The sequence below is a fragment of the Gopherus evgoodei genome, chromosome 15 (assembly GCF_007399415.2).
Source record: "Gopherus evgoodei ecotype Sinaloan lineage chromosome 15, rGopEvg1_v1.p, whole genome shotgun sequence".
Classification (NCBI taxonomy): Eukaryota; Metazoa; Chordata; order Testudines; family Testudinidae; genus Gopherus; species Gopherus evgoodei.
This window is the reverse complement of record NC_044336.1, coordinates 19,156,971-19,183,304: the sequence shown is the minus strand read 5'-3', so window position 1 is coordinate 19,183,304 and position 26,334 is coordinate 19,156,971. Positions and strand designations below refer to the sequence as shown.

The 26,334-nt window shown below is 43.8% G+C and overlaps 1 protein-coding gene across 2 annotated transcripts in view; it reads right to left on the bottom strand.

The window, feature by feature from the left end:
* Nucleotides 1–20,591: 20,591 nt before the first annotated feature.
* HLF (HLF transcription factor, PAR bZIP family member) overlaps nt 20,592–26,334 on the bottom strand; it is a 44,205-nt gene continuing 38,462 nt past the window's right edge. The window contains exon 4 of one of the 2 annotated variants that reach the window (XM_030534629.1): nt 20,592–24,717. In XM_030534629.1, the coding sequence (XP_030390489.1) occupies nt 24,499–24,717 (219 nt within the window). In that variant the 3' untranslated portion in view covers nt 20,592–24,498. The remainder of the gene's footprint in view (nt 24,718–26,334) is intronic. The other variant, XM_030534630.1, reaches the window with a different exon arrangement.

The window sequence follows — 26,334 nt, the reverse complement described above, 5'->3', positions numbered from 1 at the left end:
TGATACACTTGTCAAACCACTTGTTTATATTTAGATCAAAAGGTGAGTTGCCTGCTGGTGTGTTTATAATAACCCATTTCACTGTCACACATTTGTTTTATCCCCGTAATATTAGTTTGTATTTGATTCTACCCTACGATCCTGTTTTGTAATGCTTGGGACTGATTCATTGACTCTCGCTGTAAACCATGAAATAGTATCTTTAAGAAAATGCTCCCTCAGGAGCCTAATCCAACTCCCACTGAAGGCAATGGAGAGGTTCTAACGGGACCTGGACTTTGACTTCGTAACACTTTTTATTGATTAATCCTAGGCCTTTTATTAAGGAATTGATGTGCCTGGCTCCATCCCTGCCCTTGCACATGCTCAAGGACCCCTCAACCAAAGGGACTTATTTTCCACTTGCAAATAATAAGAATGTACAAATTTCCCTTTTTCCCCAGGGATCTCAAAACCTTTTACAAAGCTGTGTAAGTCCTGTCAATGTCCTGATTTACAGATGAGGAACCTGCAGACAGAAAAGTTAAATGACTTGCCCAAGGTGACACAGTAAGTCACTTGCAGAGTTAGCAACAAAACTCAGGTCGCAGGTCTCCCTGCTCTAACCACCACACCATCCTGTCTCTATAAACCCAATTTGGCTGGACCTCATCCATAGATCAGTAACACCAGTGTGCCCACACATGCAGATTTCTGCTTTGTAAATAAAAACTACAGCCAAATAGAGAACGATCCCTGATGTAGATCACCCATTCATGAGACCTTTCCTGAACACAGCAGAATCTATATTGCATTATCACCATATGCCATCTGACATCATGCCTCACACCTACCAGTTCAAAAACACCTATTGTGTAATTGGGAAACATGCCAAAGTCTGTAGTAATTACTGAATCTCAGGGACATGTAACTAGCAGCTGTGGTCAGAGTCAAGGTGTCATGCTGATTGTTCAGGAGGAGGTTGGAGAGATGAAGGTTGTGGAGGGGGGAAGGGGAGAGAGAGCTGAGGTTGAAAAGGGTTGCTGGTGAGTGGGGTGTGGATGAGTTGGTGAGCAACTGCTTTTTTCCTTGCTTTTTATTATTTGCATGGGGGGCGTGGTATATGCAGTCAAGCAAACTGAACCCACAACGCATGAAGCTTTTTCATGTGGGAACGTATAGTCTGGAAGCAAGAACCTATTGGACTAACTCTCCAAATACACCAGTTTTCATTAATCCAACTGTTGATCTTCCAGCATCACACAGTGTTCTTGGGAGTACTCAGCTTATGCCCCTTGATCTGTTTTTAAGATTCAGATTCATGGAACAAACGCAGATATCTCTGAGCCTGCCTATTTCCCACCTAGCCTCTCTGCACACACATGGGTTCAGAGTGATTTGTTTTTGTAGATTGTACTATTGTTGTTCTCAAGAGTAGGTGCTGTGTCAGGTTCCAAAGTGCATCAGCCAAGTTCCATCAGCTATGGTGAGTGATGGAGTGTTCCGTTATAATGCAATAAAAATCCCTGGTTTGAGACTATTGTGGATTAAGGACAGTGAAGTAGCTTTTAAATAGGGTTTGAATTACAGATAAAAGGGCAAATCCATCATTAGGGAAACTCTGCTGAAGTCAGTGAAACTATCCAGGGCTAAATTTGGCTTTCACCTTCATTAACCAGTCATACTAAAACTCAGTTTACCATGATACAAACCAACTGCCCCTCAAGGCCAAATTATGTTCTTTGCTGTTGCGTGGGCACAGAAGAATTTAAACCCAGCAGATCCATGGTGATACCATAGCACAAGCTGGGAAGGTAGTTAGAAAGGAAATGGAAACCTTGATTTGTTCTGAAAGATCATATCACTCCTGGTCTTTATGTTGCTTGAACTGCCAACCCTGGCAAGCTTTGCAGAGTTATTAGGTATGTGGGTGTTGTCTCAGGCACCATACTGTGGTCTCAGCACTTTCGGACACACATTTCCAACCGCCTGTAGTAGTGACATTAACATTTGAGTTAAAACGTCCTATCTGGGTGTCTTCCTTCCAGCTGAAGCTTAATATGGTAATAATAATGGGGGAAAGTGACAGATTACACATTCAACTGAAGGATCAAGATGATACTTATTAAAGTAGCTCTAGTATGACCCCTGGTGTTTGAAGACAGGTTTGCTGCCATGGTTTGATCATTGGAGATAATCTCAATATAATTCTTTGATGTGAGGTGAGCTATATACATGAAACTCTCATCTCCCTGTCAGTCCACCCATATACATACACACAAAGAAGTTTACATATATATCTCTGCAAGTATACCAGTATTTATTTATGTATAGCTTCCTCTCTAGTTATCTAAATGGACGGTAATATACCCACGTTCACACACGTAAACATCTAACCCCGTGTGTACCCATATTATAGACCAGGGGTCGGCAATCTTTCAGAAGTGGTATGGTGAGTCTTCATCTATTCACTCTAATTTAAGGTTTCGTGTGCCAGTAATACATTTTAACGTTTTTAGAAGGTCTCTTTCTATAAGTCTATAATATATAACTAAACTATTGTTGTCTGTAAAGTAACTAAGGTTTTTAAATGTTTAAGAAACTTCACTTAAAATTCAGTTAAAATGCAGAGCCTCCCGGACCTGTGGCCAGTACCTGGGCAGTGTGAGTGCCGCTGAAAATCAGCTTGTGTGCCACCTTTGGCACGCGTGCCATAGGTTGCCTACCCCTGTTATAGACAGACAGCTAGAGGGATTAATCTCATATATTTCTCACACACATCGCGGGCAGCATTTAAAGCATGAAATATACATATGAGATTTGGATGTGTACCCAGTGATCCAGCCATAAAAGCAAGTCTCCTCTCTAAGCAAAAGATGTTACGCAAGTGCTATTTTAAGTACTATTTTGCAAAACACTTATCCATTGCTGCAGGTACTCTGTAAATTTACACTGTAAAGATAAGGATAAGGTTCCAAAATACAGTCATGAATAGGTGCTGTAGAAATCTTTTGTTGTGTTCAAACAGTGCCTACTGTGATACAGTTCTGATTAGTCTCTCTACATCAATACAAAAATATATAATCTACATATATACGCAGATAATACTTATTAAAGTAGTTCTTACATTATCCCTTGTTTTAGAAGGTTCATGTATGAGATAGATACAAGTATCCATCTAGCTATGATACAAACAATGAACCATATGTGCACAGAGCTTACAATACAAATGAGTGCAAAGAGTAGTTACCATGTGCACGCAGATACTAGACTAATGAGCCATATAAGAATCTCAGGAGAGTTAAACTTTTGACCCGTGTTCAGTGTCTGTGACTAAAATTGCCCATTCAAAAAAAGAAAGAAACGCCATCATCCTTAATGTACTTATATTTTAAAAGACACATACTTGGGTTCTACGTGGGTTTTTCGTTTGTTTCTCATAACTTTAGTCCCAGATTTGGACCTTAGCGTCCAAAATATGGGGGTTAGCATGAAAACCTCCAAGCTTAGTTACCTGGTACTTGCTGCCACCACCCAAAAAATTAGAGTGTTTTGGGGCACTCTGGTCCCCCTGAAAAACCTTCCCTGGGGACCCCAAGACCCAAATCCCTTGAGTCTCACAACAAAGGGAAATAATCCTTTTTCCCTTCCCCCCTCCAGGTGCTCCTGGAGAGATACACAGACACAAGCTCTGTGAATCCAAACAGAGTGACTCCCCCTCTCCGTTCCAGGTCCTGGAAACAAAAAGGACTTTCCTATTCCCCCAGAGGGAATGCAAAATCAGGCTAGCCAATTCAACACACACCGATCTCCCCTGATTTCTTCCTCCCACCAATTCCCTGGTGAGTACAGACTCAATTTCCCTGAAGTAAAGAAAAACTCCAACAGGTCTTAAAAGAAAGCTTTATATAAAAAAGAAAGAAAAAATACATACAAATGTTCTCTCTGTATTAAGGTGACACAACACAGGGTCGATTGCTTAAAAGAATATTGAATAAACAGCATTATTCAAAAAGGATACAAATCAAAGCACTCCAGCACTTATATTCATGCAAATACCAAAGAAAAGAAACCATATAACTTACTATCTGATCTCTTTGTCCTTACACTTAGAAACAGAAGATTAGAAAACAGAACTACTTCTCCAAAGCTCAGAGAAAGCAGGCAGCCAGAAAACAAAGACCTAGACACAAACTTCCCTCCACCCAGAGTTGAAAAAATCCGGTTTTCTGATTGGTCCTCTGGTCAGGTGCTTCAGGTGGAAGAGACATTAACCCTTAGCTATCTGTTTATGACAATGACCATAAGCTCTTCCAGTGTGCCAATCCATTTTATTCTCTTTCAATGTCCTTCCTTACTCTTCAATGTACAGCTATGTTATTGCACAGGATTTTCAAATGTTCTTAAGGTCCTGCAACACTAACTGCCAGTCAGCCAGAGTATGCAACACCCTGAACAAATTATGTACTTGGATTGAGGGGAATTTGTTGATGCAATCAATAATGGCCATATCCTATATACATTCTGAGGGTGTCTCTCTTCAGCTCGGGGAGGAGTCCGACAGGGAGCTTCTAACACTATTTTTTGGTGGCTAGAGCCCAGAATTTCCAAGCTTCATGGATATCAGATGTTTGGCTGGATCCTGTCCAGGTGATGGCGCTCATGGACTGGTACCTAAGCAGTTCACAACCAGAAAATAATGTGCCAAAATATGGCTCATATTCCAGTTATAAATCAAATGGATGAATGAACTCCTATATGCATGACTGTGTGGCTTGATAAGAACAGGAGTTAAACTATAAATCTAACCAGGTCCAAGACTGTAATAATGCGTATTATCCTTTATTAAGGAAGAATAAGGCCACTCTCAGTCTCTCCAGAGATTTACAGCTCTGTTCTCTTGCCTGAAGGATTTTCCTGTACGCTTCTTTCAGAGATGATGGATGCAATGCCAAAGTATTCATTTGTTCATTTTTTTATTTTGTGCTTTTTCAGTCAGTTTTGAACTCCTGCAAAATGCTTGACTGACAGCTCAAAATCTGACAGCTTCTGGTAGGCACTTACAGGATTGAGGTCTATATACATAAGCACATGACTAGGCACATTTATTCCCGTGCGAGTACTCCTGTGCTTAATCCACACAATATGTACAGATAGGGCAGTGTCACTGCTACCTTCCTCTCCTCATTGATTCAGTGTGCCCCCACCTTAATTCATACAGACCTCTTTAAGGCACATCAGTCTCCATGCCTATTCAGCCAGATAGTTTCTGGGATTTGAGAACTACAGTGAAACTCCGCTATAACGTGACGTTTGGGGTCCAAAAACGTCCATCGCACTAAATGCAGGGTCGCAGTATAGCAGGTTTTCAAACCAGTCAGTTCGTCAGTGGTCCCCAAAGCGGTGCATTGATGTGTGCTGCCTAGTGCCCCTAGTGCCCAGCAGGGGAGAAGAGCCACGGCCCCCTGCCTGCCAGGAACAGAGAACTCTGGGGCTGCAGGCGGCGGTGCTCTCTGTCCCCGGCAGGTGCGGGGCGCGGCTTCTCTCCAGCTTCAAGAGGAGCCGCAGCTCCCCGCCTGCCGGGGACAGAGAACTCCGGGGCTGCGGGCACCGGTGCTCTCTGTCCCTGGCAGGTGTGGGGCCGTGGCTCCTTTTGAAGCCAGAAATAAGCCACGGCCCCACTCCTGCCGGAGACAGAGAGCGGTGGCGCCCACAGCCCCGGAGAAGCCAGAGAGAAGCTTCGGCCCGCGCCTGCTGGGGACAGAGAGCACCAGCGCCCATAGCCTCGGAGTTCTTTGTCCCCGGCAGGCATGGGGCTGCAGCGTCTCTACCCAGCCATGGTGTTGGGGACCACTGGTACTGTACAGTACTGTATTATGCCTCAAAGGGAAGCCAACCTATGATCGCGTTATATGCAATTTCGTGTTATAGCGGGGTACATTATTGCGAGGTTTGACTGTATTTAGTTTGCATAAAATTGGGATTTTTTTCCCCTTAAGAGTTCATTACTTCGCCTCTGGGACATTAAAGTGCTGACACTGCAACATTCTTAGCACACTCAAAACTCTGAAAAAGCCATGCTAGTGGTGGTATAGATTTTTAAGGAAAGTTTAAGAAGCAAAGGATCCAAATACTAACATCCCACAGTGTGTTAGAGCCTCTAGATCTGAAGTTATGGTTCCTAGTTCTAGTAACAATTCAGCTAAGCAGTTCTGAAATGTAGCAAGAATCCTGTCCAGCACAGCAGGACTGTCAGTCACTGTAGAACAGTGGTTCTCAAACGTTTGTACTAGTGACCCATTTCACAGGGCAATCCTCTGAGTCCGTCCCCTCCTTATAAATTAAAAACACTTTTAAATATAATTAACACCATTATAAATGCTGGAGGCAAAGCGGGGTTTGGGGTGAAGGCTGACAGCTCACAACCCCCCATGTAATAACCTCACGACCCCCCTGAGGGGTCCTGACCCCCAGTTGAGAACCCCTGCTGTAGAATGACAAAATTAAAGAATAAAAGAATGAAAAAAGGCCACGGGGAGTTATAGTGCAGATGGGAAGCCTCATGTTGTGTTTATTCAGAAATGTTCTGCAATCAGGCGCCAAGCTTTCAGGAGAGCTGACAACATGCTCAAGGGCCACTGGTGGACTTGCCCTTGGAGGTGATGGAGTTCTTCAGCCAGATGACAGACAAAGCTTTTTCCTCAAGGATAGTACCATAACCCTCAAGTCCTGAGGTATTTAGACACCAGCCCTCTAAGCAAATCATACAAGTATGAGCCCCAGGAGAGGACACTGTCCTACTCCCAGGGCTCACAACAAGAGTTCTCTCGAAGAAAGAAGCCCAGGTTCTCCAAGAGATGCCCATCTTCCACATTTGGAGCAAATCTGGAGTCTGCCCCTGCCTCTGAGAAGCACCTGACTCCTTTCCACTGGGCCCTAGCAACCACTACAGTTAACAAATGGGCATTAGACATCATCCCCTGCAGCTACCCTAGCCCTCTCCACTTCATAAATATGCGCCGGTTACCGCCAGCTTCCGATTCAGCAGCAACATGGGCCTGTTTCTCAGTATAGGGGATTTCTTCCAGTAACTAAGTCTATCACAGAACTCTAAACAAGTGTCTGTAACCTTCACTGGCAGTGAAAGAACAGCTCTGACTGTATCTGCGCCATTTGATGTTTCTCTTCACCCCAAAGTCTGTTCAGCACCCTGAACATGTCTTCCAATGGACTGTTTGTTCCTAGGTACCCCTGAGGTCCTAACTGCTGTGATTTCTGAGTGCCTCACAATCTCCAGTGCATTTAAATCTTACTACACCTCTGTGAGGTATTGTTATGGTCATTGTACTGGTGGCAGGCAGAGGCTCAAACTGACTTGACCAAAGTCACACATGGAGCCTCACAGTGGAGCAGGGAATTGAACCCACATCTCCTGAGTTCTAGGTTAGTACCCCAACTCCTAGGCAGCCCTTCCTTCCTGACCATTGGCCTTCAGTATAATGACACATCTTGAATCAATATTTTGCAGGTATAAAAAAACCCAGAATGGTTTGACTGATTAAATGAAAACCCAGGATACTCCAGGAGTCCCAGAAGAAGTTCCGGGCATGCTATATGAATAACTGGGCCTGCCCAGTAAAACTGGGATATATGGTCACTGTAGGAGAACTGTGGCCTCCCTGCTCATTTATCATCCCCCTCCCTGCACAATCCCAAGAGGTTGCAGGTTGGCCCAACAGCCCTGTTCTGCTAGAGAAGTATCATATAAAAAAAATTCATGGGGAAATAGCCCCAAAAATAACCTCATGGAAATTTCCTTCACCTTAATCCCCTCTAGCTGGAAGGAGAGCCTATACACTATAATCGCAGCAGAGCGACCATTTGCCACAAGAGGGCACCATCTCCCAGGAATACTAGAAAACAAAAAGAGAAACTTGATATGATGCAAATAGTTTCATATAGAGCCAAGCCCTTAGACTCCCACTAGCTCTTCACTCATTCCAGACTAAGGTAAACCACTATTGTCTGCAACAGATGTGTGTGCATATGGGTGGGGGGAAGGAAGCTCAGCTCACTATTTAGCAAATGGTCAAAGAGTAGGAAGGGAGTGGGGAGTGAGCCCTGTCTGTTGTGGGCATGTGGCCAAGGAGTTCTGTGAGCAGGAGCCAGAGGGAAGGTATTTTCATAATGAGCGTATGGTGATTGTGACATCACCATACTATAACTACACTGCACTCACATTGGCTATGGGCCATTACTAGCTTGTCCAAGTGCAATCTACGAACTGTCCATGTGTAACTCCTGGGGCCTGAAGCCTTAAAGTGGGGAGTTCACTCACTATTGACTCCTGTAGGTGAACATGGACAAAAGCGGCCCAGTCCTGTTTGAGAACTTCAGGTAGAGAGGGGGGTCTAGAGAGGAGGGAGCCCTCTGCTGGCACCTCTTGGTGTGCAAAGGGAAATGAGTGAATGGGCTGGGCCTCATTTGCATTTCAGTTCTGTGGCAGTTTGGGTCATTTCTGGTTCAAAGATAGGTACGTTTTGAGTTTGTGCACAATGAAGTGCTATTATGCCTGTTTGGAAATGACGGGACATGAGAACTACACCTAATGTGACTGGGATGAGGGATCTCTCTGACTTAGACGGCAAAGCTGGGTAAGGGGGCCTGGACAAGGTTAATGCGGGAAAAATCCTGCAAAGATCCTCTGCAATACTGATTCTTCTTCAAAGACTCAGCACAGAGACAGTGTTGAGTGAGCAGATAGACTAGCCTACCCAAGAGGCAAAGCTGAGCTGATGTGGCATCTAGGCTGGCAGTGGATGACACTGAAGTAACTAGGGCTGAAGCCACAGAGAATAACCGCCTACCTGCAGGTGTGCTTCTCCCTTCCCAGCAATCAAAGCTGGGTCAGGTGGTAATGCCTCCAGAGCAGCACTTCCCTTAGGGGCTGGAAACTGAGCTGCCAGAAAGAATCCTTGGACTTCACCGACCCTGGACAACAAATGAGGACAGAGGTCATAAGATAACCCTGACGGTTGGCATCATACCTAGTAGACAGATGGATTAATTGATGGATTGTCCAAGTTTATATTGTTGTCTCTTTGTTCAAACCCTGGACTCAGTGCTTGCAAGTGGAGAAGCCCATCCAGAGTGCCCAGGGCAGTGTCTATAGTTTCCCAGATTTCTGGATGTGGGCGCCAGCCAGTGTTGGTTAAGTTTTTGAAAGGAATCCCTAAAACACTGGACCCAGCCCTTTTTGCTCTCAGCAGTATCTGACAGAAGTGTTACACATGCTGAGAAATAACCTTGCCATTGTGAAGTGAATTGTATCCTGTATTTCCTGCCTAGCAACTGACAAAAGGATTCAATTAAGTATCAGCATTTCTCCTGCGATGCCTATAACCTGAAGGGGGTTTCACTAAGACAGCCAAGTTAATGTCAGTGATTAATGAGAAGGAAGACTGGGAAAGGAGGCAAAGAAAGGGAATGTCGGTTTCCTTATCCTCCAAGGACTCGACCCTGCAGAGTTTGCGCACGCACTTAACCTGACACACAAAACGAGCCCTGTTGAAGCTCACATGTGTAAAGAGAAGCACATGTGTAAAGGTGAGATCTTGAAAACGCTTGGTGTTGGCCTAACTTCTGCTCCCACCGACGTCTCTGTGTGCTGCTGACCAATGAGAAGTCAAACTGGGAACAGGACTGGAAGTTATTCTCCTTTTGAAACATCCCCTTATATTTTGGTGTGATGGCTGTCGTCTTGGCAGACACCCCAGGAATTGAACTGTGGCTTTGCGGAGCTAAAAGCTTGAGCTACAGCTTCTTAGCTGGACTTGTAACAGACTCAAAACCTCTGTGGATCAAGCACAGAGGGGACTGCACCACACATTCACTAATGCAGTGTTTCTCAAACTGGGGTTGCCACTTGTGTGGGGAAAGCCCCTGGCAGGCCAGGACGGTTTGTTTACTTGCCCTGTTCACAGGTCCGGCCGATCGCGGCTCCCAGTGGCGCGGTTCGCTGCTCCAGGCCAATGGGGGCTGCTGGAAACGTCACGGGCCAAGGAACTTACTGGCCGCCGCTTCCAGCAGCCCCCATTGGCCTGCGGTGGCAAACCGCAGCCAGTGGGAGCCACGATTGGTCGGACCTGTGGACGGGGCAGGTACACAAACTGGCCCGGCCCGCCAGGGACTTTCCCTGCACAAGCGGCGACCCCAGTTTGAGAAACACTGCACTAGTGGGTTATGTTGAGGAGACTGGGGCCTGCGCTAGCAGTGCTCCACCCACATTCCACTATGAAGCAAGTTGATCATCCTGAGAGCCATCTGGTTAAAGTGCTCGTGTATCAGCCACAGGGTCAGCATTGTGCTCTAAGCATTAGGGAGCCCTGTCTTTCTCTGTGTCTCCATTCACCACTCTTTTGTGGCCTGCTTGTGTGACTGACTTGCATCGGCTTCAGAGGACTGGCATAAAGGAGTAGTTGAAAAGATTTGGTGGGCGGCGCAATCTCTTTGAGATTGAAGATGCTAGTGGAGTCCAAAATATCACTATTGCTAGGCAGAACTTGTGAGTAGGAGGAGTTGTGCTTTCTTCTCCTTTGGTATCATTGAAGGTGCGTTTCAGTTTTTAAATCCTATTAATTCCGCAAAGAATGAGCAAAGCTGTAGGTAAGGTTATTGCTTGCAGCATTACCTGATATCTTCTGTGGGTTCAAACCAATCAACTGAAATATAATTTGTATTTCTCTGGATTTAGGTTAGCCTAGATATTGCCTGTCTGTACCCATTCAGCCCCTTCATGATCTACAACAACATCTCATTGTCTGATTCATAATCTGCTTTCCATATATTTCCCTGGGGAAGGTGTTTGGATCCTTTCTTGTCTGTTATCAGTGTTGTCACTGTGTAAATAACATGATTGATTAGGGAGGGTTATGGATTTAGATATTATTCAGACACATAGGTGTCCTGTCTCTGTCTTTTTTGCACATAAAAAAAGCCTGATGGATTGCTAGCTGTGGCTACACAGAGAGTGCCAAAGCTTGTAAGAATGGACTGTCTATAAATCATTGTTTAAATTACAGGAGTGCCAAGAAGGCCCAGAGTGCTAGGCTCTGTACATACATATAGTAAGAGGCAAACCCTTCCCCAGAGAGCTTACAGCTGTTAAGACAGGGAAAGGAAGAGTTATTTTCCTGTTATACTGATATGGAACTGAAGACTAGAGAGATGAGTGACTGGTCCAAACTCTCATACGGAGTCTGAGGCAGAGCCACAGTCCAATGCCTTACCCACACGGTCAGCCTTTCTCTTTGCCAGTGTCTCTTCCATCCTTATTCCCCTTTCTTCCTGTGTACAATTCTGGTCAATCAGATCTTTTTAATTTGTAGTTTTCGGGGTGTGGTTCTGGTGCTGTTGGGTTGATTGTGGTAATGTTTAGGCTACTATTATATAGCGCTCCCTGGAGTATTGGTGAATATGGGCCACCGTGGACATCCATACTGGGGGCCTAGCACAGTTGGAAGTGGTGAAACTCGGCCCCCTCAGTCAAAACCACACTGCTGCCCCAGAGTTTTGCATGGAGGGCAGGTCTGGTTTTAAGCCGATTCCCCGGAACTGGGCCCCGCACCTAAGAGGGCCCCGTGCCTTAAGCATCTTTTTAATTTGTTTTACTCACCCAGCGGCATTTTGTGTGTGTGTGTGTGTGTGTGTGTGTGTGTGTGTGTGTGTGTGTGTGTGTGTGTGAGAGAGAGAGAGAGAGAGAGAGCGCGCGCATGCGCGCTCTGGGTCTTCAGCAGCATTTCGGTGTTGGGGGGGGGGTCCTTCGGTGCCGCAGAAGACCCGGAGTGGACCTCCTGCCGCTGAAGTGCCTCCAAAGCCCTGGACCACCGCCGGGTATTCGAATCGGGCCCCACCGTTCATAAAGCCAGCCCTGATGGAGGGGACTTTGCTGGGGTGTGAGAGCACACACCCACCCACATTCAGTGGCACAGTCCCCAGATAGTTCTGTGGAGGCAGGTAAAACAGCTTGAAGCAAGTTCAGCTCCCTTTCAGTCCCCTCCACAGCTGTGGAACAGGGTGACCAGACAGCAAATGTGAAAAATTGGGACAGAGGGTAGGGGATAATAGGAGCCTATATAAGAAAAAGACCCAAAAATCAAGACTGTCCCTATAAAATCGGGACATCTGGTCACCCTACTGAGGAATAACCCAGCCCCGGTGTACCAGAGCAGAGGGAAAACCAGAAAACAGACCAGCACCGTTCAATACTGATTCTGAGCAAAGACTGCCCCTTACTGAACCACCAGTGCTACTACCCTGCAGGCTCCCAGACAATGCCTGACCTGGACAAGCACCTGTGTAGCTTTGAAAATCTGAAGAGGGTCCAGCTTGCTATGCTAATGCCTGTGCACTCCGAACAGCAGCCTGTAGTGCTAGCTGTTGGGAGGTTTATGCATGAAATCACACATCATCTTTAATACACTCTGAAGGGTCTTGTCTGTTCCTTACACGATCACAGTTTTGGTTCCCTAGATTGTAAAAAGTTTGTCTTCACATGCTGGGCCAAATTCTGCTGTCAGTTATACAGATGTAAATCTGGAATCTTTCCATCAATGCCAATGGAGTTAGTCCAGACTGACACTAGCAACATTTGGAGCAGAATTTGGCCTTCTGCTTAAAACCAGGGGACTTTTATTGTTCACTGTCTAAATGCCTTGGAGGATCATAAACTAGTTTGTGGCTATTTTCCTTTACAAACCAAACCCATTACAAACATTGGCTCAACTCTCCTATGAGTTCTCACTCAATTGGCAGCCTTCGCATGCAAGTGAAAGCAATAAAATATAATTGAAAAGCTGCCACTTTTCTAATTAAAACTCAACCCAAAAGGGCTTTGCCCCAGAGGTGTTTCAACACCTGTGGCAAAAATGAATCCATTAAAACAAAATCCACCTTTCCTTCTTTCCTCCCTGCCCTGAAATAGATAAATAAAATAGGCGGTGGCAGATGTTAATAAAATTCACAAGTATTTTGGGACTGCTGCTGCTTTGCATATTTAGTAAGTAACATGCTAATTTGAAAGATCTGGGTTTACAGAAGAAGAAAATGAGTGTCAAGAACTACTGACCAACTTAAAAATTAAACCAGAAAAGGTTTGCTAGAAGCCAGTATCAACAGGAAGCCTGAGGTGTGTTGACAGGCCTGGCGCCTGCTGCTGATTTCCAGGAAGGCAGCTGGCAAACATAATTGAAAATTACGTTCCTGCTTGCTGCATTACGGGTTGGCATCGGTAACCAGTTCTACTTGGAGCTACTGCCTAAGGTGGATGGGTGGTTTATATAGAAAATAAGTTTCCGACTAGTAGATACAAAGCAAAGGGCAGAGCGTACAGGGCTTTTCCAAATTACTACTGTGGGCTGGTGCAAAGGGTGCAAATTACACCTCTCCCAACGCCAGCACGTCTGATGCCTCTATTGTAGAGACCCTCCGTGTAATAGCTCTGCATCTCACAGTCTTTAATGTAGCCATCCTCCCAGCACCCCTGTTAGGTAGGGCAGTGCTAATATTCTCATTTTACAGATGGAAGACAGAGTCACAGAGAGATTACTGACCAGACACTGAAAGGTATTTAAGTGCCTACTTCGCATTGGCTCACCCACTTTGCAGACCATTCCCTCTGGCACTGCAGTAGGGCGAAATGTAGGACTTCAGCTGCAATAGTGTACCCATGATTTACACTACGGCAGTGTGATCGGAGCCAGTGCAGCTTGCCCTGTTTGACATGAAGGTAAACGACACTGGTGAAGACCAGCGTACGCTTGTATAAATTGTGCCTGAACTTGGGGCTTGCATTAGTGCAAGGACAACAGTGACTGAAACATAGATACGATCAGACAATGGTACTGAAAGCAGCTACGTTGGCACATTTCATTGAAGATTCAGTTAAGTCACCCAGCCCAGGCCAATCGCTCAGCCTGTTTGGTCGTAAGAACAGCTCCACAGCAGCTGATCATGTTGTAGGCCTGTCACTTTGACTTCACTTATGGGCTGACGTGCACTTTTTGCTGTTTCTCTTTGTGCAACAAGCTGCTGTACTTGCAACATAACTTACATGAAGTTATCAGAGAATCATGTGATGGCCAGTTAGCATGAATTTCACATGAGTTCCTTCTGGGATTCAGTGTTTCTTGTGAGCTACTCAGACAGCACAGCCAATTGTTGCTATAGGCCCTTTCAGTAGTTCCTTTGCCTTCCAGTAATGGGAGAGAATAACTAAGAGGAAACTGCAGCATGTCATGGGATATTCCAGTATCTAAGACTCACAATTATACATTGAACAGCTTTCGAGGGACCAGTGGCTGCTGAGCAAACTTGTGACTGCTGTGTACCCAAGACAAGTACTGCTTGCAGGCAAATCTCAGTGCAGATTAGTCTTCTTAGAAGACAGTGCTACAAAATGTTTTATTGTACTCTGTGTGCATATAACACTACCCTATTTAGTTTGGGGCAGGAAAGGTGGGTTGGTGGCTGATTCTTCTAATGATGCCCCAAGGGCTGAGTGGTCTGCAGGAACCAGAAGAGAGTACAGAACCTCTTGATCTGAAGAATAAATAAAACATTAGTCATGGTGTAGCCACTAGAGGGGGACAAAGAGCTATACAGAATGTGGGTTACATACAGGATACTGAGCTAATGGCAAAGCTACTAACAACTCAGGAGTTTGCAAATTCGATTATACAGTGCAATGTAATACCAGTACAAGAGGGGTTGATAGGAAAGTATACATAAGTCATACATGAGATGTGGCAGTGAAAATAGCCAATGCAATTTGGGGAGAGACTTCTGGGCCAGGAGAGACTGGGAGGTGAAGGTGAAACGCTGATGGATTCCTCCGCCTCTTCCTTCTTCCACGTTGGCTGCATTCCCCCGGATGGGGCTCTTCATTGCACAGCTGGGTCTCGCCAAGACAGACCCTGCACAGGACATGCTGCAAAGGCAGAGTAACTACAGCCCAGAACAGCACTACTTGTTATAATATGTCTGTTTCTGCTAGAGCCCAAAATCTCCAAAGTGTGAACTCACACTCCTGGCCCAAGAAGATCACAGTCTAAAGACAGACAGAGAGTAGGGGAATGACATACAACATACAGATGTGTGTAGGTGTATTCCCATGTGCTTCAAGGGGCCATCCATCCACAGCAATCCACACGAGCAGGAAAATGGGCAATTACAGTAAGTAGGTACCTGAATGATGCCCTGCCACTACAGCACTTTTACAATGTGCACTCAGACACTACCCTCTGTCAACAAGTCCCATCCATATCCAGCACGTACAGTAACACAACACACTGTCTCTCTCTAATGTGAAATCTTAATTCCAACCTCATCGGAAAATAACACAGACCATTTAACAGTCTGTGGCTGTCTAACAGACAGGCAGATTATGGGTATTAACAGTGGCGTTCAGGTTCAGCCCTCCCCCCCTGCTCCACACTCTGCCCACCTCCTTTGTTGGTGGTATCCATTTACCCATGCACATCTAAAGCTACAGTCTAAGTAAATCATAAGATATTTCTTACTTCCCTGTGCAGGCATGTAGTCCACTGTCCAAGGCACGCTCTAGCCCTCTGGCACCATTTTAAAAGTCTGTGCTTCCAAAGGACTTTTTAAATCCCTTTCCACTTTCATTTTAAAGCAGCCCCTTTTGGATTTTATCTGCAGCTGCAGTGGCTCAAGCAAAGCATTACAGCTTTTCTCGGTCTTGATCATCCCTGCATTTAGCTGGAAATGAAGTAGCAGCTTCTGTTGTTAATATGATGGTGCTGGGATTTTTTTTTGTTGTTGTTTTTTTTTTGCATGCAGGAACGAGCCATCAATGCCCATTAGAAGAAACCTGCAAAAACATATGCTGTTGTAAGGCACCGACCATACCGCAGAGCTGGGTTAATCAGGAGGGAGGCAGGCTGCAATCAGATGACTTTCTCTAGCTTGCAGGCAGAAGGGGACCAGTAACAGTTATGGGCGAGAAAAGAACACCCCAGTTGCAGACATGTAGCTATGTGCTGTACATTCAGCATTAGTTGCACATCAAAAGCGAAGGGCTAATGGTTTTAGGCGTGGTGGCAACCTCTCTTGGCCTTAAGCCAGTAAGAAGCATTTACCTTTGCCATAGTGCTTCTGTGAAGACAGTATTTTGACTGCCAATTGATGTTCTGTCACGCACAGACAGACGATACCCAGGGACCCCAAGTCTAATTTCACAAAGAATCAGTAATCTCCAATGAAACTACACAGTCCAACAGGCTTTCAGCTTGCAACCTGAAAGGGAGGCCCTGCCTGCAAATCAAATGGCCCTTGCTGTATCAATTAACCTCATCCAGCGCACACTAGCTGCAAAGTTTCATCTCTCTTAAACGGCAACGCTCAAACAAATTAAGACACGGTGATTTAAATTGCCATCTGTTCGCTAAAGCGACAGCTACAGTGGTATATTGGAGGCACGGTAAGTTAAGCTAGTGTAACTGATCAAGGATATTATTTGAACAAGCAAGAGTGTGAACAGCTAAATTAATGTCAAGGACATGCGTTTTTGTTTTTTTTTAAGACAGCAAGTAAGTCTTTGAAAGGCAAAGACTTTTGATTGGAGGAATGAAATCACTGAACGCCAACTGTGTATCTCTCACCAACATAAGTTGGTTCAATAAACAATATTCCCTCGCCCACCTTTTCTCACTAAGTGTCTTTCAATGTTCATTGCGGGTAAAACAGTTATTGACAGAAAAGGCTATTTTCTAGTATATGATCAAATTGAATGAGAGAGATAGGCATCCAATGCTGGCTCTTCCACCCATTGCCAATCCATTTCTTCCCCAAGGATCACAGCTGGAGGCCAGGACACCTGCATCCAGAGCCAGCCCTGCCACTAATTCACTAGTGCTCTGATCCCATGTCCAATTACCCTCAATGGAAAAGCTCCCATTGACTTTAATAAGCATTGACTGAAACCTTGGATATGTCATTTAACCACTCTTGTGCTTCAGTTTTTCCATCTGTAAAATGGACATAATACCTGTCTCCTTGGTGTGCAGCAATTTAATAAATTGGCCGGCTCAACCCTTATTCATAAGCATAGTGCACATATGAGGCATCTCAATGACTTCATTGGGACACCTCATATGGTCATGAGTTGGAATTGCTGGATGCAGTGTTTATGAAGCATGTTGAGCTGCTATGATGCTAGGTGCTGAATGACTGTTAGAAAGGCAATGGCTGGGCCAACCATTAACAAAGATTATACAGCTTCCATCCATGCGTAACCCTTGGGAAAACATGCGCAGTATAATCCTCAAATCCCCTGCCACACCATGGAGCAGGTTCTGCCACTCAGCCTCATTGCGACTAGGCGGTTGGGCTGAGTAGCTGCAGAATAAGGTGCTGCTCAATGGGCCTTTAGGAGCCTGACTCTGACCCAGGTATAGCACACCCCTGCATTTCCCTAGCAGTTGTTCTAGGGCAATAGTTTACAGCCTGTGGTTTGCAGACCCCCCGTCCCCTGGGGGCGGGGACGGGTTGCAGACCATGTCTAAGATTTCCAAAGGGGGTGTGTGTGTGTGTGTGTGTCCATGCTGTCATTTGACATGGGGGGGGGCAAAAAGGGGGGGGGGGCACAAATTAAAAAAAATTGTTGAAACCACAGTTCTAGGGCACTGGGCCCCAAACTGTGGGGTGGGGGCGTTACCGTCTCCCACCCCCCCCCAGGAGGGGCAAGGGCTAGTGCACCTCCCAGCCTGGCTCCAGCCAGCTTGGGCTCCATCGTCCCAGCCCTGCTCCAGGCTCTGGCCCAGGCCCCGCTCTCAGCCATGGTTCTGCTTCTGGCCACGGCGCCACTACTGGCCCGTGGTGCGGGGGCAGGGACACATTCTATAACTGATAAGGGCGGGGTTTGAGAAGAAAAGTTTGGGGACTCCTGTTGTAGGGAAAGGTGACCTAATCCTCATATGATGCAAAACTGAATGGCTCCACCATCCTGGTCACGTGAGCCGCCTGGCTCGCCTCCTGTGGCAGGATGGCAAAATCAGAACAGTACCATGCTTCTAAAGGGAGGGCTGACGTTCGGGGTTGTGCATGTTTAGTGCTGACTCAGCAAAATAGAAGCAGTTTCTATCTGTGGCTGTCATCCATGGTATGTCTAGCAGTGAGCAGTAGATGATGTAAATGAAAACAGACAACCTGGAATTTAGGTTTATGTCATACACCACTTTTGAGTCATAAGAATGCAATACTGTTTCCACACCCTAATTGAGTGGCTCTGCTTTCCCATTATGTAACGCCAAATTCCTGGTTAAAAATCATCTTTTTAGCTGGCTGGAAGAAGCTTCTCACTTTATAGCTCAGCACAATTCAATAGTGATTTATGTCTCCCTATAACATGTAGTGTGGTAGGACCCAGAGGGCTCATACAGGTCTAGAATGCACAGTGCTAGGCACAGTACAAACGTATAATAGCTGACAGTCCCTGCCCCGATGAGCACACTTTTTGAAATTATTTAGTAATTTTAAATTGTTAGTCTTTGGCTTGCCAGTCTCAATAAAATTTCATGGCCTAGTCTGTCCTCTTCAAATCTAGCCTAGCTATAACTTGCCGGGGAAGGGACAAAACCCAAATTCTTTCTCATTGACCTAAGAGTGAATTTCAAAAGACATGAGAGCAGTCAGTACAATGTATGCCCTAGGTACAGCTGGCTGGAAACAGATTTGCTGGAAATTTTCAAGCTTTCACAAATTGATCTTGCTCTGCATGGGGCTGAAACTGAGACCTTTTGTCATAGAGAAGCAAGAGCGAGAACCATTATAGCCAATAGCTTCCTGGTTAGGCCACTCACTTGGAATGCAGGTGACCAGGGTCAATTTGCTGCTCTGAGTCAAGCAGGTCCCAGGTGAGTGCTCTAATCACCAGGCTATTAGCTATTCCATTTGCTCTCTTTTCCTCCCTCTCCTTCCCCACGTCTCCCGATTCCATCCTGGACCTCAGAAACCTTCCTAGACAAAAGGTTTGTTGCACATGACCTGTTTCCATAAACATTTTTTGTTGCAACAAATTGGCAAGTTTGGTCGAACAATTACACACCCACTCTAGTGCTGGTCTTTCCTAGGAAATGTAGATGTAGCTTGTCACGCGTTAATGTTCTCACGTCACCACCATGCGACTGTGGACTCAAAGGTTATGAGGTAAGGCTCCCCCTGCCCTCCCCCTCCCAAAAAAGTGACCGATGCCTTAATATTTAGGAGCACAATTTTCAGACCACACCGAGCAGCTGCCCACCGAAAATCAAGCCCTTTTACAGTGGCCAATTTGGAACCCCAAACCCCTAATATCTTTTCAAAATATTGAATGATAATCATTTCTCCCTGTGCATTTGCAGAGACATGAAGGGCCTTGTGGTATCTTCACCCATAATTCTATCCCCATGTGATGCTGATGGCATCAGTGGAGGTACTCAGCATTTACCCCAGCGTGAGAGCAGAATGTAGAGCAGGGTGAAAGCAATGCATTTGAACTAGTCTGAAAACCGGTGCGAGATCTGAAGCACGTCCTATGTATCTACTGCCATCTAAAGCGAACCAGGGCTGCTGTGACCATGCCATGCTGCCAGTCGACAGTAGTTTGCATATCAGTTCCTCTATTGTAAAAGAGTAGCATATGAGCACGTTAAGTCCTGTCCCTAAACCTTCTGTCTGTTGCTCAATCCATAAGTTATTGGTCATCTGCAAAGCTGTCTCCTTAGGCCCCTAGGCTTGCAAGTCATTGTAATTTGATCACTATTGTAGATGAGAAAGAACAGATATTATGCTTGATCTTAGCTCACAGAGAGCCAAGAAGCAATACTAAGATAGAGAAGAAAACTAGGCTCCCTTAAAAAGAACAAGAGTATGTGTTGCACCTTAGAGACTAACAAATTTATCTGAGCATAAGTTTCGTGGGCTACAGCCCACTTCTTCAGATGCATAGAATGGAACATATAGTAAGGAGATTAGTAAGGCTCCCTTAGCTTTTTATCAGTCTGTCATGGCAAGAGGGACATTTTTTTATTTGTTGATTGTACTACTACTGAGATAGTGGAAAGTATAGGGGTTATAAACAGTTTGGAGTCTACCAGGCCTGTTTGTTTTTCCTGGGGGTAGTAGGGAGTGAGTGTTAGGAGCCGTACTGAGGAACACAAAGAACTTAGGATGTGTATCTACTTCATTAGAGCACCCAGGAACTGGTGGCTTTATTTAAGTAACTTTCAGTCCCCTGTAAAAATTGGGTGTTTTGGAAAGTAGCTTCATGAGCAAAGGTAGTCTGGTATTACGTAATTGCAGCAGCAAGTGTTTTATGGACAGGGGTATTTTCATGTGATTTACTTGCGGTATGGACCTGAGACTAACTGAAGAGGGGCCCTCAGAGGTGTGCTATATTTTGGGTCGTTTCTTCAGGACCAATGATAACTACTAATAGACCTTCAAGTGTATGGGCTGAAAAAAGACCATCCTACTCTCTGACACACTAAAGCAAATATACAGCTGAGAGCAAAAAAATTTAAAAGTTTATTAAACATTAAGAAGAACAGACAAAAAGATCTGGGCTGAACAGCATACAGGATGCAATCCAATTCATGACATACATTTAATTTGATCTTATAAACTTGTATTTAAACAGATGCTGTCTTGTGGTGTTGCCCAAAATACAATGGTTGATCACTTGTAATTTTTAAGTATTTTTTCCAAGTTTTAAAAAACAAAAATTAAACCACACTTCTCTCTCCAATAAACCACATACAACAATCATTTTTAAAGTGACATTAATGGCTGACAAACCCACAAAGGCAAGATAATTCAATCCTTAATTCATCCCATTTTGCAGAGGCTTCAGTGTCTGTGATGTTATGTAGCATATTGACGCTGCAATGGATAGACACAGCAGAAGGAATTAAGTGTGAAATGTCAGCCCAGAATGTCGTCCTGCAGCTCTGAATTCCTTGCTTTTGTGGATTAAAGTCAGCACTTTCATTCCATGATGCTGGTTATTTAAGTGCCAACAGCATCAGAAGACCCCCTAATTCCTAAGGCAATAAAACCTAGAATTGAAAATGATTTATTTTTTAAACAGCGGTATTATTTATTAAAGTTGAAATAATTGACTTAAGGGCTACCATAAAGTAAACATTTAGCCAATGCTTATTGTTTACTTATTAGATTTCAGTGGATTATCGTGTAAATACATTGTTAGATCCTTATTAAGGGCCATATAATTTGACAGGCCTAAGAACTCTTTTAGAGTCAATAAGGCCCATCAGAATCTTGAGTATCCCTGATACAGTGTCCTTATAAGTTGAATACAAGGTAAAAGAATGTTTTAAAAATTGTTATTCTTTGGGAAAAAGGTGTCTTAGGCTGAGAATTTCTATTTCAAGGTTTATCCCAGATGATTATTTTAAATGAGTTAGGTACCCAAATCCCGCTGTAAGAGAGGAGTCCTTGACTCCTTTAGGTGCCTCAGACAATCCTAGCCTAAATGCCCTACTTATAAACCCCTAAAAATGATGGCGCCAATGGTGGCTTTTATGGAAAAGTTGACACAACTCTAGATAGCAGCGCTCCTGGGCGTTACTTTAATATGATTAGCTACTGGACTTCCACAGCCCTTCCTAATTATTCTGAGTCTGTCCAAGTCAAACAACGTGGTTTGGTTTTGTTGTGCAGGGTGCATTTGTCAAACCTTCACACCATGACAACAATATGCATGACCTATACATATAAGGCACCTGAACAGACTCAGAAGTGTTTGTGATGGTGGATGAGGTAGCTGCTAGAAACCTCTGCTGGAACACGGTGGAAAGCCTATCTTGTTCCTCCTCCCCCTCCCGCCCAATAAATAAGTCTGAGATAGCCACCTTACAAAAACAAGTGTGTCTACTCACCCCTTTACCCCACTAAAAAAAAATGTCAAAAGTGCTCATTTATAAATTTTTTCAGCTGCCTGTGTACGTTTGGATGAACGATTGTGACAACAATGCAAACTACTAATAATTCCCAGCTGAATTCGCAACCACAGTTTCTGCTATTTCAAACTTCAGCTGCAGGATGTCACAAAAGATGACTTCCAACACTGTTGCAATTTGCCACTTTGTCTCCACGTTACTGGCATCTTCTAGAAACCTGCCACTACCAAAGAACTTTTTTAAAACATCAGTTTGTTTTCTGGTCAGTGGCTATATTAACATGTATCCAACCAATACATATTTCACACAGCCCATCTGGTTTATACTGGACAATAATTGACTTTCTGTGCGCTGACCCTTCCTGAAGCTCATGCACATGCAATCCACAGAATTAATGGTCCACAGGAAACTACTGAGTATTAAGGGACCCTGTGGATTTGAAGGGGAAAAAAATGGAAAAATCCCACTGATGAAAGAATATGCTTAATGTAGAAAAAAATATTTAGTCCTTTGTAATAACTTCCTTAAGCAGTAATATGATTTACTGGAATGAACAACCATTTTTATTAAAAAAAAAAAACGGGGGACAAAACCCTAGAAAACTGTGAGCCAGACATGTAGCACCGTTTATTCCTCACAGGTAAATAAATGTATGCAATACATAAAAGTGTATAAATGACCAAGGCTATTTATTAAGATTTCAGATGGAAACAAATTCTAGCAGTAGCAGATTTGAAATGAGCGTGAGATTTTTTTGTAGTCTACATTATTTTTCTGCCTCTACAAAATATTACATTGTCCAATATATATTTGCCTAAATTCCATGTTGTACTTTGTCTGTGTCAAACACATTCTTTATATGTTTCTGATGGAAAATTATAAAGCCTTTTAATATTTTAGTTATATGAATCACCCTGTCAAGCCATATTACTTTCAGAAAATTTTAATTTAAAGCACAACATATGCTGATGTGTCAGTGGTAGGTTTAAAATATTAAAGACCTCAAAAAACCTAAAGCACATCCTCTCTGTACAATATTGGTGAATATATATCTTTGCTATATATTTTAAACATGGAATAGCTTTTTCTTTTTCTTTGCTATATATAATATGTTTTTCAAAATACACTGTCAGTATTTGTATTTGAAAAATACTGTACAAAACACCCCATACTATAATTATTCTGTATAAACTTTATACATTTTATAATATCTATTCTTTTGGTCTATAGTAAACATATAAATTGATTGGATTAACCACAGTATATGACAACACCATTGCCTTCTGAAATTCACCAGTGTTTCTTACATTCGTTTTCAGAAGTCCACTTTGTAACAGAACATATGTTCAAAAGCAGGTAGAGGGAAAACAGAATAAAGTTCAGAACAATCAGTTCAAGACATGCTCAAAATAACATCACCAGAAAAAGTGGGGTTTGCAAAACAGTGACTCTTCTAACTGAATAAAAATGATTTTAAAACAGCAAGATACAATCCTCAGAAAATATATTACAAAAAGTGGAAAAATGAATAGTTAATCAATCACAAAATGGGACTCCAAGCAATTCAAAATTAAATGAAAACTAAAAGAAAAACTCCTCTAATTTCAACATCAAATCTGATTTGATACTTTTTAATTTTGTTCTTGTATCGACTAATTGTCCTCTCTCTTTCATACACACATTCTGTTCCAGGGATGCTTTCACCATGCTCATATCAATGGGTCTTTTATTTATAAGACATTAAAACTTGTATTAAGTAGGGAAGTCATCCTACGTCCACTAGGAACACCCAGGCAGCATGCGCTAGTGTACAATAGGATTATTGCTTTAGGTACAGACAGTGCAAAATACACACTCTGTATTTTATTAATAGTACTCCTATCTATCTGGTGTTGGTGGAAATAAAAGAAAGCTTAGTAGATATAGATAAGTCATAATGGGATCTATAACGAGCAGAGCTAACTCAGTCTAACAGCACTTTAAATCTGACGACTGCTATCACCAAAACTTAAAATACAACAAAAGCAATCTATAAATTAATATTTCTGTAGTTTTGTACTGAATTATTGTTTGTGCACTTCATTAGCATGTTAACTTTTCTGATTAGACATAATTAAACAATAGCTTGTTACTCTTGAAAACTGAGATCTACCTTTTTTTAATTGTTATGGTTTATTTTTACTGGGATCTTTGCAAGTAAATGGTGAGGATGAAACTGTTTAGAACAACATAAAAATCCAAATCAGAAGCAGCACTGACAACAACAAAAAAATGAAAAGCACATGGCAGTTCTTAATAGTCCAGGTAAAAATGTGTCACCCTTTGAAGAAGGTTTCATAAAAACGGGAGGTGCTGAGATGTGCACACACACGGATACACAAATGAAAAATAATAATAGTAAGTCAGTTTTGTTTCTGCTTCTGGTAAAGTGCTGATGACAGACAGGTTGGTTTGGGTGTGGTGCTATCAAACAGGAAACACATTGTCCATCTATTAAAATGCCAACCCACAACAAAAAAGAAAGAATAAAAATCGCCATTTACAGGGGCCCGTGACGAGCTTCATACTTCGCCAGCACGTTCTTGCATTTGCCCAGCTCTTTCCGTAAGTCAGCCACCTCTTGGCGGAGGGCTGAGTTCTCTTTCTCCAGGAAAGAGGCACGGATGGCAATCTGGTTTTCCTTCAGCCTCCGGGCGTCTCTCGATCGCTTGGCAGCCATATTGTTCTTTCTACGTCTTGCCCAGTATTTGTCATCCTGCTCATTAAGTACATAAAGAAAGAGACAAGATATTAGATTTCAGTAAACTAAGAACTCCTTAAGGCACAAGGTTTCACTGTTAACCACACTGCTGTCTCTCAGCTCCGAAGGGACTTTAACTTTGATATTTCACTGGCCATTGCTGCTTTCAGTTGCACATCCCACTGAACAGTGACAATATCAGTAATTCTTGGGGCAAATACTAAATCTATGTGCAATAGGCTCTCAAACGGGCATACATGTAGGCCTGCCTAGTTAGCCAAACGTCTGCACTAAGATCCCCATCATGATATCTTGGTTCTGAAGACTTCCAAAGAATAATTAATAAGCACTGGCAGCAGGATACCACTCACCCTGATTACCCCAGTGAGGAGCACAATCAAGCTGAAATAGGGACTATGTATGGGAGTCATTGTCAAGTCAAGGGATTAAAGGCCCCAACCCACTTCCACTGAAGTAACTGGGGATTTCACTGGAGCTAAGGGACAAAACCTGATCCAATGAAAGCAAAGATCAAATCTCCATTGAGGTCAAAGGAAGATCAGGTCCTAGAGCATATCAATTTGTGAAGCACGTGCCCTGGCCTGGAATGCCCCAGCCTGGCTGGGCGTGCTCTCCCCTGTGCTGATTGGCTGTCTGAGCCAGAGTTTCTACTCCTCAGCCTCACTTCACTTGCTCTCCACAGATGTCCTTGGAGAGGCCACTGTGCTGGGTTTGAGACGGGGGGGTGGGGGGGACTAGGGGTGGACTGCTTTTGCCTCACAGCTGCACATACGCTTTTAGTCACATGCCTATGCAGAGTGCCTGCCAGCGTTTGTCCCAAAGTGCTTCAGTATGTTTCCTACGTTAACATGTACTAAAAGTATTATTCATAAAACTCATGTTGCCATCAGGAGTTCAGCCTTGATGGGCATCAAAGGAGACAAATGACCAATTAATTGTACTGGATTTTTCCCCTCACTTAGCGTTAAACAGACTTCAATGAAATAAGCATTCGGTAGTTTTGGCGTTACTTTGATCTTCGCAGATTGGAAGCACACCTCTGGCCACATGCTGACAGGGTCCAAAAAGTGCCTGTATGCTGATTAAGCCACACTCAGAATACCGCCTGGCAAGAACAATGTAGGTCAAAATTCTTCTCTCAGATCCACACAGCCCATCTCAGCACCCATGTTCTGTCTGCCTTCCAAGGGTGGATTCCCCATTGCACATAAATTGGGAGCAGAATAGTGTCTCAGTCCTGAGCTTTACGCTGAGAGGCAAATTCTGTCCTTAGGCTGCACTGAACTTTTCAGGTACCTCTTATGAAATATTTTCTCCCAAATTCCGATGGTTGGAAACAGAAGAGGCAAATATTTTAAACACTGCAGCTGCCCGCCACCATCAGTCAGCACACTAGGCCTGCTGTACTGCTGTTCTGCACCTTGTAAGACAATAGTGCAAAGCAAGAGGAAAACACTTCCCATTTTGTTTGGCTGCATTTTATACCCCCATTACATTCACTTTGCACTGGTGTAAGTGACTATTCCAAGTGCAGGGCAAGGGTGAGTTGGGGCCCAGTGTATCAAAATCTCCATTCACCTGTTCTTAGATGGGACCCCCAAAAAGCCCCTTAAA